This window comes from Aythya marila (assembly GCF_965140915.1).
Source record: "Aythya marila genome assembly, chromosome: 2".
NCBI lineage: Eukaryota > Metazoa > Chordata > Aves > Anseriformes > Anatidae > Aythya > Aythya marila.
In genome coordinates, this window is record NC_139043.1 from 10,936,051 (window position 1) to 10,950,959 (window position 14,909).

Consider the following 14,909-nt stretch of genomic DNA (forward strand, 5'->3'; position numbering starts at 1 on the left):
TTGCTAGTCATTCGTTGTCCAAGAGGGTGTTACATACTCACTGGCTTGGCAGGAAGATTTTCATAGCTTGCAGGATGCTTCTCGGTATTTTTGGCAACCTCTTCCCTGGCAACATCTTTCTTCATTTAAAACCACCAGCCTCTCTCTAAGTCTGTATTTTAAAAGATCGGTGTGTTTTGACCCACTTCCTCTGCCCTTTGGTCCAACAGGTCTATCATCTAATTTGTGGCTAGAATCTTACAGTTTATTAAACTGAATGTTGCTTTAAGGGGATGCTTCTTACCGAAGCTATTTTCTCTTTTTAGCCTGGTTTGCTTAGCTAGCCCTTTGTAGCCCCTTTTATTTAATGTTGTGCATATAGTCATGCAATAGTGTAGAGTGAATCAGGAAAACAATCACAAATAATATTTATGAAAGTTAACAGTTTTGCCAGTCTTTCAAGTTTTAAAGTATCCATTTGCATATTTTCTATTCCGTCTCACCCATTCATCCTTCGCTTGGTTAATGCTTATTCCTCTGTCACTGGTTTCCCAGATGGAGAAACAGTAGGAGTAGCCATCAAACTCAGAGCTCTAAAATAATCTGCAGTATTGTATCAGTAACACTAGCTAGTACTGGATGCTTCAAAGTCAGGAGTAAGAACTTTACTGTAAGCAATTGTAGGATAATATACCGTTCACTTAGATCTTATCCTTGTTTCTATTTGCTAGAGATTGGCTTTTTTCTAAGCCATGACATTTAATGACCCTCCATGTATACAATTACAATAAATTATAGCAAGTCCAGATAATCTTACTGTCTTTGCTTATATACATTTTCTTTTTGATAGTTGCTACTTTCTGGCTTCAACAAGATCTGCTCCCTAATTATGAGTTGCTGATATCAGAATATTCCAAAAACCAATTTAATTTGCATGTGAAATGAAGCAAAGAATGGTTAAGGATATTTTGTCAAATACATACTGAATATTAGAACTTGTGAGTTTTGTTCTTTTATCAGATTATAGTCATCACTGATAATGTGGAAAGTTTACTGTACATGCTTCTCATTTAATAACTGTATTCAACTTTGTATTTGCTATATTAAGCAATTGCAAAACTCACAAAGAAAATGTTCATCAGTCATGTTACAGTGAATGCTACTCATATGAAGTGTTGTTTGGAATGATTCAGTATTGTTTCCTTAATGCTCACAGCTGAAGGTTACTCAGGAACCAAGAGCAAAGAAAGGACGACGTAACCAGAGTATGGAACTCAAAAAAGAAGTAAGTAACCTCAATTACACGTTTGCAGAGATAGCAAAATACTGAAAGTCTGAAATGGTAATAGATGCTCCTTTGGCTTCTGTCACTTTTTACTGGTTTTGTAGAATTAATCTTAGAAATTCTAGCCCCAGAGCTTGGTCTTCCTTGCCAACAAACATAATCATACCTGCTACATGCAAGCCTCTGGTGTCACTGTGGTAATATTCTGTATCATAAATAAATCAACAGTTCTCTTCAGAGCAAATTCAGCTAGTCTAGTAACTAAACAAAAAACAGCAATTTAAAAGTGTCTTGTGAGATCAAGAATATTAAGTTCATAACATGTCATATCCCAATTTGCCCACAGAAATTATTTCCTCATGTATCTAACTCACAGGCAGTGAACTGGGAGAAACAGTAACCTGTGTTCATGTAACTACGGAACTGTGTTATTATGCTTGTACACAAGAGGGCAGTTGCTGAGACAGCCATAAATCTAGCATTTCCTAACTTTTTTGTACATTTTCCTGGCCTTGTTTCAGCTGCATTATGAACACTGAGAAAAAGTTGCACATAAGCACAGGGCTCAGGGCCCCACTACAGAGTCCAGAGCAGGCTTTGACTGTTTTGGCACCAGAGCTATGTGGGATTGCCCTGGTGCCTGAGATACAATTACTGCCTCTCCTAGTAGCTGGACACGTGCTTCCCTATTGTATCTGATCCTGTGGGGCTAGCTCTGCAAGGCACCTTCATCGATGTGGTGGTAGTGGCACACCTCCCTTGTCCATAGCTCCCTGAGGCATGAACTATATTTGAGCGCCAGAAAGGGAGAGTGGTGTCTTTCTTGGACTACACTTTACGATGTCTCATCATTTTAATTGCACTTTCTGTCAAGCAAATGCTGTGATTTGCTTCATTATTTCTGTCTTAACATTTGCTTTCTTAGTCTTGTTTACCTTTTATCAGTGATCCAAAGGTCAATCAGAGTAACCTATTAAAGAGAAAATAGTTGCAAAAGGGAACACACAGACTCTTGGTTGGTGTAACAAGTGCCCCATCACACAGATTACAAGTTGAAAGAAACAAACAATGTGTATCAGTGTCTTCAGACACATGAAATATCACCAACAGTTTGCAGGGATATTACTTCTATCTGTTCTGAAGAGCAGAAACAACTGATTTTACACTGTAATAACATGAGAAGCTAAACTCGGTACAGTACACTAGAGCAACTATGATTTCTTTCTTGATAATTGTGTAATTACAGAAAGCTTCTGTGGTCATCCAAGTCTAGTTCTATATTATTGGAAGCAAGACCTAGACGCTCATTAGTCTTTCATCTTCAAAGCACCTTTGAAGTACTAATCAATCTTTGCAGCAGTTCTATGAAATAAATGGAATATTACAGACTCCAGCAGAGCCTGTTGGGCCAGAGTAAGCCCAGAATTTGCCAAAAATGTTCAGGCACCTTGGCCACACTGTTACAGTTTCTTCAGAAGTAATGGTGGAGGGGAAAAAAACTGTGGAAACCCTTTACTGGTGCCAGTGGGTCTGCAGCGATTCAGCATAGCCTCTGGTATTCTAGGGGTGGTACTTTTCATTGAGGTTGGAGAAGTGAGGGTGGTGAGTGTGGCATACTGATGCCATGTGTGTGCTTTCTTCAGGAGAGCTCCTAGCCGAGATCAGAAAAGCCTGACCAGAGCCTCCCCAGTAACAACAAACACCTTTTATATTAGTTGCCCTGTTGTTAGTCAGATAACATTTTTTCTCCGGGGCAGCTGAGAGTTAACTTGTTCAGTTCTGATATCTGGATTTGCGAGCTTGTTCTTTCTCTGCAGGAGCCAGAACCTGAAACTGAAGCAGTAAGTTCGAGCCAGGAAATTCCCACAATGCCTCAGCCCATTGAAAAAGTTTCAGTCTCAACTCAGACCAAGAAGTTAAGTGCCTCTTCTCCAAAAATGCTGCATCGGAGCACCCAGACCAGTAACGACGGAGTGTGTCAGAACATGTGCCATGACAAATACACCAAAATCTTTAATGATTTCAAGGACAGGATGAAAGCTGATCACAAAAGAGAAACCGAGAGAGTTGTGCGAGAGGCAGTGGAAAAGGTAATACTTGTCGAACACCACCTACACTCTGGTTTGAGCAGAAGAGATGTGGTTTTTTTGTTTGTTTTGTTTTTTGTTTGTTTGTTTGTTTGTTTTCACATTCCTTTTTACTTTTGTAACATCCACTCTTCAGAAACTGGGTAAAAACCCTTTTCCAAAGAGACCACATAAAAATAGTCGTCAGTATTGCTTTTCAGGCCATTTCTGTACCAACAGACCTTAGTTTAAACAGGAAGCTCTTGCTTTTTTTTTTTTTTTTTGATTCTAGTCCAGTGGAGTTAGTTTGTGATCCAAAAGTGAAAGTGATTGTTCATTCATGATTATCCTTTTCCAAAGCCTTCCTTTGTCTCCATTGTCAAGTGTGTTTGCAAACAATGACATTGTTTAAATGCTATTCGTAAATAATTCTTCCGTCAGTCTTCTGACCTAAACATCAGATTGGTTGAAAATTGTTTGAATTTTCTCATCTAATGATACACTGTCAAAAATTTTGGTACCTAAGTCTGAGCTGGTCACCTTTGGCTGGAGAAAGCAGGACAACACAGAGAATGATTTATCTGGCCTCCCTTAAATGCCTGTCTCAAGATAAGAATTTCCTCCTGGAGGAAGGACTATGAAATGAATGTTGGGGGTTTAGATGTCCTGTAGGACTAACACCAAACTTTTACATACATAAGCAAGGGCAAAGGAATCCCACTGACAATGAATATTAAAAGATACCTCTAACTGAACTGAGGCATGTTTGTATTTTCTCTTGTGCCCTTGCTGTAAATTTATATACAGTTGTAGATTTAGAAAAGAAGAAGTATTTGTCTGAGATAAATAAATTCATAATTTTTTTAAACTGGTATATAAAAAAATGTACATGGAACCTGTGTAGCTGTTTTTGTAGTTGTGTTGCAGAATAGAACTATAATGACATTTTTATTGTGGACATCTCTTATGGGATGGAAGTTTTGTTATAGCTCTAAAGGAGATTTTTCTTTTCTGAATAGAAGAAATCTCTAATTATGTTACCCCCATGCACATCAGTAGAGGTTTAAAGATAGGTTTGCTCCAATAGCTATGCACTGACTTGCTTTGCTGAATTACTTTCTTACGGCAGCTGCGTACAGAGATGGAAGAAGAGAAAAGGCAGGCTGTAAATAAAGCTGTGGCCAATGCACAAGGTGAGATGGACAGAAAATGTAAGCAGGTAAAGGAGAAGTGCAAAGAAGAATTTTTAGAAGAAATTAAGAAGCTAGCAGGCCAGCACAAGCAGCTGATTTCCCAGACCAAGAAGAAGCAGTGGGTAAGTCTCAAAAATTTATTACCAGACAATAATTGGAAATGTATAATGCAGACTGCAGGCCAATTGAAGGTGTTTTCTTCCTTTTAATAGCGTTGCTTTTTCACTTGTTTCTCAGCTATAATGTGTTTGTGTTTTTTTTTTCCTTTGTAGTTCAGCTTTTGAGTTTTCTTCACCTCCATATTTGACCTCCAGGTTCTGATAACTTTCATCTTATTTAGGTAGTGTTAATAGGACCATCTTCTCGAGTCCAACCAGTTGTTCATATCAAAATATTGTTTCTAAATGTTGCTAAACACAGGCAATTGTACTCCATATCAGATAAATTTTACACTGTGTTCACACTCCTTTGATCTCAAGGCCTGGAGAGTACCTAGAGAGTACAAACTCTGTCTGTATCTATTTGGATTCCCCTGCTAAAAACGCTGATACTGATGTAATTTTGGCCTTTTCCTCACCTAGCTTTTTCTGCAGCTCTTTTATGTTCTTGCATATTTAAGACATGACTTTCTAAAATTTATTTCCCTTCCTTATTCAGGCTTTAAGCCCGTATCTGTAGTATTGCCTGCTAAAAGCATGTTTTCATGTCCTTTAGAAAAGTGAAAACAGGCATCCAACTCACCATCCTGCAATACTACACGCTGCAAACTTTTCCCTGTTTTTTGTTTGTTTTGTGATTTCTTTTCAACCCCAAAGTGTGTTCTCCCAGATGGCTGTGCAGCATCTGCTCAAACACTGCAAGTCCTATAGCACTGTCCTTCTAGTCTCTAGCAGAGTATGAATGGAAACTCATTTTCTGAGGATCACTGAGCCTGGCACACATCCAACATTGTCTATTTCTCTGATAATTTTCAGAGAAGTAGGAAATGAAAGCTAACATTCACACTGCATTGTAATAGCCATGTATAAAATACAGGAGTGTCACTCTAGGAGTTTCCACTCACCTACTTTTGAGCTTTTGTGTTGCCAAGTGCAGCTGAGAAATGTGCCGGTGCCTTGCCACAAGATGGCACGCTCAGCTGAGCTGATGGACGGCCACCGTCCCAGCTGCTGCTGCTGCCTGGGGACAGCCAGGGCTGGCTCGGGGCTGCAGCAAGTTTTTCTTCCCCTGCTCAGGGCTGTTTGTTTGTGTTCAGCCTCATTACTCCTTGTTCTTACAGAAGAAATGGTGCCCCCTGCAGAGAAAACTGTGTTCTGTAGAGGAGTGAGAGACGTACTGAAGTGAGACAATAGTTTGCTGCCTATCACAGTTACTTTTTTTTTTTTTTTTTTTTTTAAATAAAGAGAAATTACTTTAAATACCTTTTGAGCTCCTGTAGAGCTTTCATTTCTGTTCCTAGCAGAGTTTTACTGTGTGTGTCGTGATACTGCAGTGCTTGGGTGTCTCAGTTAGCAAATTCCTCCCTGTGTACCTGTCTCTGCAGACTCCAGAAGTTATTTAGGTCTCAAACCTGATCAAGTTACTGTGTTTAATTAGTCACCAGCCCCTCGTGTCTGCATGCGTGTTTTCACTTGTGATACATGAAAGGGAAACTGAATTGGCTTTTACCCCTATAAAACGATGTCAAATCTGCCACTTTCTGTGTACACATGGGAACTGTTGCCCCATTCAGCTGACAGGCAGTAATTCAATCACAACAACTTGATCATGAGCCTGGGCTCTTTGCTATAGCTGGATTTTGGTTTTGGTTTTGTCTTTTTGTCTTTCGAAGGCAGAATTTAGGAAGGACACTCCTGAGGCTTCCATTTGTCTTCTCCAATGTGTCTTTACCATGTCCTTTAGAGTGCCGTGGTACCACATCACTGCATCTTACCATCACGTGCGTGATGCCTCCTTCCAAGGAAGACAATTAAAGATACAAGGAGCGTTTGACACTCTCACCTTTTCCTACGGGCCCAGAGCTGTCAGTTACCACCTTAAATGATTGCCTTGTGCAGGCAGCTGGTTTTCATGTGGTGGGAGAGGGAGGGCAGGATAAACACCTTTGCATTCAGGCTGATGGATCTGCCTGCCAACACACAGCCTCGGGTGGCTGGAGCTGGTCCAATTACACAACTCCCCAGCGATTTGTCTTTCCGTGGTACTAATGACAGTCCCTGGTGTGTCTGTGGTGACAGTACCACTGTTGTACGCTGCTATTATAATAATGATACCTCCTTACTAAAATCTCATGTAATTAACACATACTAAATGAGTTTTGGTGGCTTTGCTTTTTAATTAGAACCAGAGACCTCTGGTTTTGCGTAATGCAGATGTCTAGGCTTGGGAATGCAGCTGCTATTATTCATACTTTATCTGTATTTTTCTTATACCTAAAAAAAAAATAAATCTGGTCAGAATAAAGGGATCATTTTGTTGGTGCTAGACAGGCACACGAGCAGAAGCACTCCCAGCCCTCAGGAGCTAGCTCATGGTTAAAGAACCACATTTTCTGTTTCTCTAGCTGGTCCCAGTCCCCCTGGCTTAACCAAATTTCATTTTTATATCTCCAGAAAATTTGGACTTCATACAGATGCCTTCAGTGAATAGCAAATGAAAGGAAGAAATGAAAAGGCAGAGATAATGGTCATGGGTCTGCAGTGTGATGGTCAACAGAATCCGGGCTGCAGCGCTGCTCCCCTTCTGTTTCTTTTGTAGTTTCTCCTGGTTATTTTACTTGCACATAAGCATCGCTTAAAGTGGTGCATAGCTCATTGTTAACCTCTGTCTCCTACAATAAGGCTTACGTGTATATTTATTTTAACTTGCAACAGGTTGAAGTGGATGAGTTTGTCCGTGATGGGTGCTGTCTGAAACAAACCCCCACGTGGCTGAGAACATTTAGACAGAGGAAGATTCAAAGGGAAGGAGGCCTGAGGCTGGCTAGCATTTTGCCTTCTCTGCCACATATGCTGGTGCCAGCTCAGCTGACACTTTATTTTCCTTTTTAAGGGGAGATATACATCCCACACATATGGCCAGCATGTGTACAAGGAACGGCAGGTTCTGCAGATCAGTTGTCCTCTCCTGTCTTAGCTTTTTTTGATCTCTCCGAGCAAGCAGATGTGAGCTGGTCTCGGGGCTGAGGCCCGTGCTGTGTGTAAGGGAGAGGTGCAGCTGTTCCCTGCACCTTTCCAGCAGATGATCCTAATGGCTCCCACAGGCTCACGGGCAGCCAGCAACATGAAAAAACAGGAAAACAGGCCTCGAGAGGACACTTGTTTGCAGACATTTGTATGTATAAACTTCCCCGGAGCTAAGATATAAAAACAAAGTGGAGAGGCTCCCTCCTCCTGCAGCTCGGGCAGTCCCTTCATCGCTGATGTAAATAAAGTTACTGGTTTAGCCAATGTAAAAGTCAGTTTCTTGTGCCTTTTAGTAGTGTGTAGGTTTGCTAAGTTTTTGTTTTGTTTCAAGGCAATTGGGTTTGTTTTCTTTGTAGTTCTCTGCTCTATTAATGCTGTAGCTAGACTGCAAAGAAAAGTAAATCCTGCTTTACTCCGTGGTGTGCATGCAGCCTGCACATCTCCATCCATTTCCCAGCATATGTTGGGTGTTTCAGACTGGATTCTTAAAAGCACTCTCTGATTCTGATTATGACAAATTCTGAAGGACAAATCTGAGATCATTAGATTGTATTTTTCAAGGGTGCTGAGTTTAAGCAGCTCCCTTAGCAGTAACACCACTCAAATTTGTGGTGTTTTGTCAGAATGTTAATGCTTGTGCAGCACTCCTTTAAGGGGAATAAAACCAGCGGGAGACAGAGCCCATTGCCTATCTGGGTGCAACCTCCTCATTGACTACCAGCAGTGTTGACCTTGTTGTGGCCCCAGAGGCCACAGGGTTATTCCCAGCTACCAAGGAACTGGGGGCACTCTGCGTGTCCCAGGGTGGAAATCCTCTTTGTCTTGGCACTACCCAGAGCCAGGTATTTCTGCGGAAATCAAGGGCCGTGCAGCGTGTCTTCTTCCAGGAATTTTATACCATGCAGGCAACCATGCCAAAGCCCAAGACCCCACGTAGCCCTCCTGTGTTCCCCATCTTCTGAAAGATAGGAAGGTCAAGGCACTTTCTTGCTATTCCCAGTAGCACTGCTGTAGCAGGAGGTCTTGTTTTCACCAGACTGCAGCGCCATCATCAGCCTCAGGACAGATCAAGCTTGTAACAAAACCTCAGGAAAGCAGATCTTGAAATCTGTGCAGAACCTGCTTGTGCCAGTAGTGACCATTGATTTATCATAGCTTTTAAGACCTAGATCAGGATGTCATTATACAAATGTAGAGTAAAAGATGGTTCTTGTATTGTGTGGCTGAAAAATCTCAGTCCATTGCCCTGAGAGGTGAGTTTTCTGAAATGAGAGATGGGTTTTTCAAAAGCATTAATCCAAAGTATGGAAAATATGAAAACTTAGTGAATATTTGCTACAGATTGCTGCTTTTCTCAGCTTGTGTGAAAAGTGTCCTGCTGTGTTTGGATGTCCCAGGCCTAAGTACAAGAGATGTATTGCTCTGTGGGCACTGGTGAATCCACCAGCAGGTGAAAACACGAGTGTGTTTTAAGGAGGGGTCCTGCGAGGGCAATAATCTTGTCTTGTTTGTTCTCTCCAGTGCTACAACTGTGAAGAGGAGGCCATGTACCACTGCTGCTGGAACACTTCCTACTGCTCCATCAAGTGTCAGCAGGAGCACTGGCATGCTGAACACAAACGTACCTGCCGCAGAAAAAGATGAAAGAGCTGTTCTTCCCCTAGTAAACCACCCCGATGATTGCTATTCTCAGACACAGCGGTTTTTGTTTCCAAGAAGCCAAAATTGTTTAGAATTTGCTTCCCATTTTGCACCAGCCTTTAAACACTTTTCGTAAAAGAAATTTTGCACAGTAATTTCAATCTTCTGTTCAGTGCTCCTCCAAAATTTTGTCAGCAAAACGAATTTAACATCTCTGGGAGCAGGTTACTTTAAATAATTTTAAACTAGAGAATTTGTTGCATTTTCAGCAAATTTTAAAACATTTTTAGGTTTTACAGAGATTTTAATCTTTAAAAACAGCAGATCTAAAAATAAAAAACCATGCAAGTTTAACAAAAGGAACATTTGAAAACTAGATCTGAATGTAAGAACTACAGAACTGTTTCAGAAAAACGAAGCATACTACCTTGATGTAACATTTATTTCTTAACCTTGTTGAGCTGGTTTTGTTCAGCTTAATTTTACTGTTTAAAGGCATTATCTATTGGTTATACCAGTGGGTACATGATTGAATTTAGGGAACAGGGTTGACACAGCAGGTGCTAGTCCTGCGTATTTTTTCTTAAATATTTCCCAACTGTGTTTTATTTTCATTATTTCTTTTCAATATATAACTTTTATAACAAAATATTAGCTTTGATCTTGTAGTTTAAAATCACAGGGAACTGGGGTAATCTTTTACTGAGCTGGATCTTAGAGAAAAATGAATATTTAAATTTTGAAGTTTGCACATTTCATCTTTGTCCTAACATGAGTGCTTGTAACAAGAATAAGAAAAGCCAAAAAAAAAAAAAAAAAGCAAAAAAAAAACCAACTACCTTTATTCATATGTGGAATTATGAGGCATTACAAATTTCTTTATTGCGCCCCCTTCAGCCTCCCCAATCCAATGTCATTTGACTGCCTATGATCTGGTGTCACCTGGTCCATTGTAACTTGATAATAAAAGGAGAAAAAGCACTTAAGTTTCACAGAAGCCGTTATGTTTGTAGTAATGGGTCATTGCCTAATAATGAGCTCCATCACTGTACTCAGAATGAAGAATAATGCATGTTAATTTTCTTGTATTAAAGATGCCGTGATTTGTAAAAAGTCTGTATTTTGCGGAATGTCTGGATTAAGAAGCATTACCAATAGGAATGGATCGATAGTTGAAAAATGATTTTTTTTTTGTTTGTTTTATATATAGATATATGAATTGCATCCATGTTCAGAGACAATTTTTTAAATAGATGTAAAGCTTACTTAAATAGCTTTTCTTTTAAAGTGTCTCCGCATTTTAGTTTCTTTCAAAGATTGGTCTTAGACTGAGTCATACGCCCATTAATCATCCAGCTATTTTTTGAGAAGTTAGAGGAATAATTTGTAAATATTTATTTAGATCTTTGATATTTATTGAAAGCAATTACATGATGGAACGATGGAAGCTGAAGAATCAGGAGGAAAGCCTTTAAAAAAGTTTTCTCTAGGATTTGTCAGGGTCATTGTAAAGATGAAAATATAACTAAGACTTCTGTGAACTGCCATTGAAATCCTGATCTTTTTTACTTACAGTGGTGATATAAGTTAATTGACTAGATACTGCCAAATAACGCCCAATATGTTGCAGAAATTAAGTGGTGAGCTGATTGGAAAAAAAAAATAGTAAGTAGATGGTAACTTGTATTACCACAGCTACATTATTGCCTGATAAATGTGTAATTAACTTTTGTCGCCTCTGTGTTGTGACTGTAAAACACATCACAACTAAAACTCAATCTTGTTCGATTACTTTACAAGTTCCAAAACTTCGATCCACCCCTATGAAAGCAAGTTATTGTGGAAATATTTTTGGTGTAAAATCATTCCAGAATATGTAATATTTAACTGATAGCTGCATGAAAGTAAGATTCGTGTTACTTTGGCTTTTTTGTCTCTGTTGACACGGTTGCACATTTCCAAGTTACTACAGCGTGAAAACTGTGTGTTTTAAAGAAAAAAACAAAACAAAAAAAAAAAAGATTGTGGCCTGGTTTTGTATAAGTTTTAGGTAAAATTACAATTGATTGTTTTAGGAATCATGATTTAAAATTAATTTTTCTGCAAATCATAAAGCTATATTAAAGTGTTGAGCTTAGCCACTATGCACATTGTAATTATTCATTGTGGCTGTCCAGTTTATGATGCATTCTGGCATTTTGTAAGCTGCTCTGACTAGCAATATATAGAGTCATTTAATGTGTTAACATTGGGTAATAAATGTATTTAAAAAAAAAAAAAAAAAACACTTGCTGAAAGCGTCTGTTAATTCTAGACAGTTGTCCCAGGGTCCTTTGGTTGCCGTACGCTGGGCTGATTTTTTTCTTTTCCTCTCCTAGAAAACTGTGGCTTTTCCTCTCCTAGAAAGGGTGGTCGTGTCTGGGGTGGCCGTGCCTGGGCTCACAGAGACCTTGTTGCTGCCTGACTCGAGGTCTGCCTGCAGGTTCATGCAAGGGCTTAGACATGTAGCCACAGCTCTCAGCACCAAAAATGATTTTTTTCAGCCCATTCAGGGACAGCAGCCTTCAAGGGCTGTGTCCATCAAGTGCTGGTTTTAACGCCAGCTCCCGTGTGCCTGTGGCTCACCGACCCCCTGGCCCTGCTCTGCCTCTGGCCCCAGCCACCACTGCCCTGATCCTGCACCTGGGGCAAGTGGAATAAAACAATTTAACCTGGAGGGGCTGAGGGGGCTTCCCCAAGTCCAACTGTAGCCTGCACAGCACCAGCACTTCTTTCACAGGTGCAGCCCTGACCAGCAACATCTTGCGCTTGCCTTCAGGACCAGGACTTAATGCCCAGCAGCCCCACAAACCATGCCACAGCCCCACGGGTGCTGGTGCCTGCAGGGCATGGCCATGGCACCCAGCAGGAGGGGCCGCTTGGGAACAAGGCTCCAGGTTGTCCTGCAGCCCCCTCGGGGCTTCAGGGCTGCAGGAGGGGTGCTGAGAATTAGTTTCCCGGAGTTTCTCTGTGGAAATCACAAGACCTGCTTGTCACAGGAAAAAACAAACACAGGAAAAAACAAAAACAAACAACAACAACAACCAAAACCACTATATTTTAAATATTTAAAGATACCCTCCCAATACCTTTTGTTATTTTGCTATCCAAACTTCTCTGTTTTTAAATGAGTCCTAGCATTTTACCCAAGACTGCAAATTTCATTCATTCAACTTGCTAAAAGTTCTTTTATTTAAAAAGTTAACAAGCACAAATAACCAACATAGCTCATTTATTGCAAATTAAGCACTTGTACCAAATCAAACCAACAAAGTGGGATCAGGAAAAGGCAGTAACCCTCCCCCAGCTGCCTTTTCCAGGCTTTTTCCCCTTTCAGTAGCTGCAGTTGGCCCCCGAGCCCAGCACCAGCGTCCCACTGGCAGAAATCCCTGGTGGAAATGCCGCTGGAATGAGCAGGGTTGCTCCGAGCTGCTGCCTCCTCACCACCAGCACTCCCAGAGCATCGCTCTTAAAGGGATTATTTCTCCTTTTATCGATGTTTTCCTATTATCTTATTAATTCTGGCTATTACTTTATTTTAAATCGGGAGTTTTCTGCCTCCTGCTTCCTTTAGGTGGAGCGAGCTGCCCAGTTCAGGGCTTGTTTGCTTTTCCAGCCCTTAAAGGACTATGTGAAATATGTTTGGGATTTGTTGCCGGTAGTTAGGGGCTACCCAGCCAATTTTAGCCTCACTCAGTGAGTGCTAATACGCAAGTTGTGTATGTGCTTTCCAAATGTGTTCATAAATCAGATTAGGGGCGTAAGTATCAAAAGCAGAAGGGCCCTTCCTTCGTTGTTTCATGTTAGGGAAATTCAACTGCAAGTGGAAAGGACCATCCTTTTGTGAGAAAAGTAGAGTAGTGTTAGGTTTAAGTAGGAGATGTTTACACCTAATGTAAAAGGAAAAACAAAAATTAAAAAAATATTCCAAAAACCCTGAAAAAACTGCCATATTTTATTAAGTCGAAAGGATTAGAACTACTTTATGCTCTGCCGGGCTGCTAAACATTACAAACTGGGCAGTCAGAGCGAGAGGGAGAACCCAGAGCAAACAAAGTTTTGCTTGGCTCTGCCGCTCCCCTGGGGCTGGTGGCTGAGTGCTGAAAGATTGCTTAAGGAAAATGGCAATGGATGGGCTGAAATGAAACACGGGGTTTGCTTTGCAGGTAATTTTCACATTAAAAGAGACTAATAATTCATAATACAGAAGTAAGGCTGAGGAACTGGGGAGAAGGAGAGGGAGAGAGCAAGCAAGAGGGAGCACATGCTGTGCCAAAAGGGTGAGATATGCGTGTGCTCGCAAAGCCAGCGGTCAGTTTCCGCTAACTGCCTGGAAGTGAAAACTAAGCTGGCATTAGGCTTCAGTGGAAATAGGATTTGTACCAGAAAGGCACCTAAAAATAGACCCGAATTCTTCATGAAGACGCTGTGGAGCTGGCTGCGTGAAATGCTTCAGCAGTGCTCGGGAAGGCACGTCTGCAGCAGGAAACAATGCCCGTTAAAAAGCCAGAGCGCTATTTGTGTGTTTGTTTGTTTTCAAAACTCCTTCACTGACGGAAGAAGTGCCTTCAGCAGGCAGCTCGCTGCCCCGAGGAGGCTGCATGATGCCCGCATGCAGCCTCAGGCCCTGACTCACCTCATGAGCCACAGCACAGAGGGTGTGCATTCATCCCTTGAGGCAGGGCCTGTGAGGTGACAAGTGGCTTCCTTACACACATGAACAAAGTCAGTGCACTGCCTGTAGCAGCTCCGAGCCCCTGCTGGCAGGAGGGAAGGTGCCTCAGGCACCCCGGAGTGAGCCTGGCACAGGGCTGAGCTGCGGCCCTGCCTGCCACAGGCACTCAGGCCCTGGGGGCTTTCTGGGGATTTGGGCATGAGGAGCCACACGGGCTCCTCCTTGAACAAAAAGCACAGCTCAAAACTCTGCCACACGTGGCTCATGCATGTTTCTTTGGCTGCTCTGACACTTGACCAAGCAACTGAGCCTTTCTCTAACTTCTCACAAGTATGTGAAGACCGCAAGTGCCAGGAAGCCCTTTATTTTTCCTCTGAAGAAAGGGAGGATCAGCAGATCTTCCCTAATGCAATTGCTTGTGATTCTTTCCTGCAGCTGCCATATGAGCGGGACTTTGCTCTGAGCTCCATGGTGCCACCAGCCACCACAGGGCTGCAAATGGAGCCCACGGAGCTGCAGCCCTGAGGCGCTCACCTACAAGACTCATCTGAGCTGCCTTGAGTGTTGACCTGTGCAGGAGCCTCTCTTCCAGAACTGCTGACACCAACAAGCACCCCATGGCTGTGGAAGGGAGCTGCTGGGAACTGGCAACAGCTCCATATCACTGAGCTGCAACCTGGCCCAGCATAAAGCCCCCACGACCACTGTGCCCACACACACTGCCTGGCCCAGTCCCAGCCCACTCTTCCGAAGGGTCTCAGTTTGCTGCCTGCACTCCTGGGTTTGACAAGGAGCAACACCCACGTGAACCTGTGCCACCATCCCTTCCCTTAAAATCCTGCTCTG

The 14,909-nt window shown here is 41.8% G+C and overlaps 1 protein-coding gene across 6 annotated transcripts in view; it reads left to right on the forward strand.

Annotated features, from left to right (window-relative positions):
- Positions 1–11,634, forward strand: part of ZMYND11 (zinc finger MYND-type containing 11) — a 107,158-nt gene extending 95,524 nt beyond the window's left edge. For all 6 annotated transcript variants that reach the window (XM_082753462.1, XM_082753461.1, XM_082753463.1 and 3 more), the window contains 4 exons: positions 1,196–1,264; positions 3,082–3,354; positions 4,460–4,645; positions 9,230–11,634. In XM_082753462.1, the coding sequence (XP_082609588.1) occupies positions 1,196–1,264; positions 3,082–3,354; positions 4,460–4,645; positions 9,230–9,352 (651 nt within the window). In that variant the 3' untranslated portion in view covers positions 9,353–11,634. The remainder of the gene's footprint in view (positions 1–1,195; positions 1,265–3,081; positions 3,355–4,459; positions 4,646–9,229) is intronic.
- Positions 11,635–14,909: the final 3,275 nt, after the last annotated feature.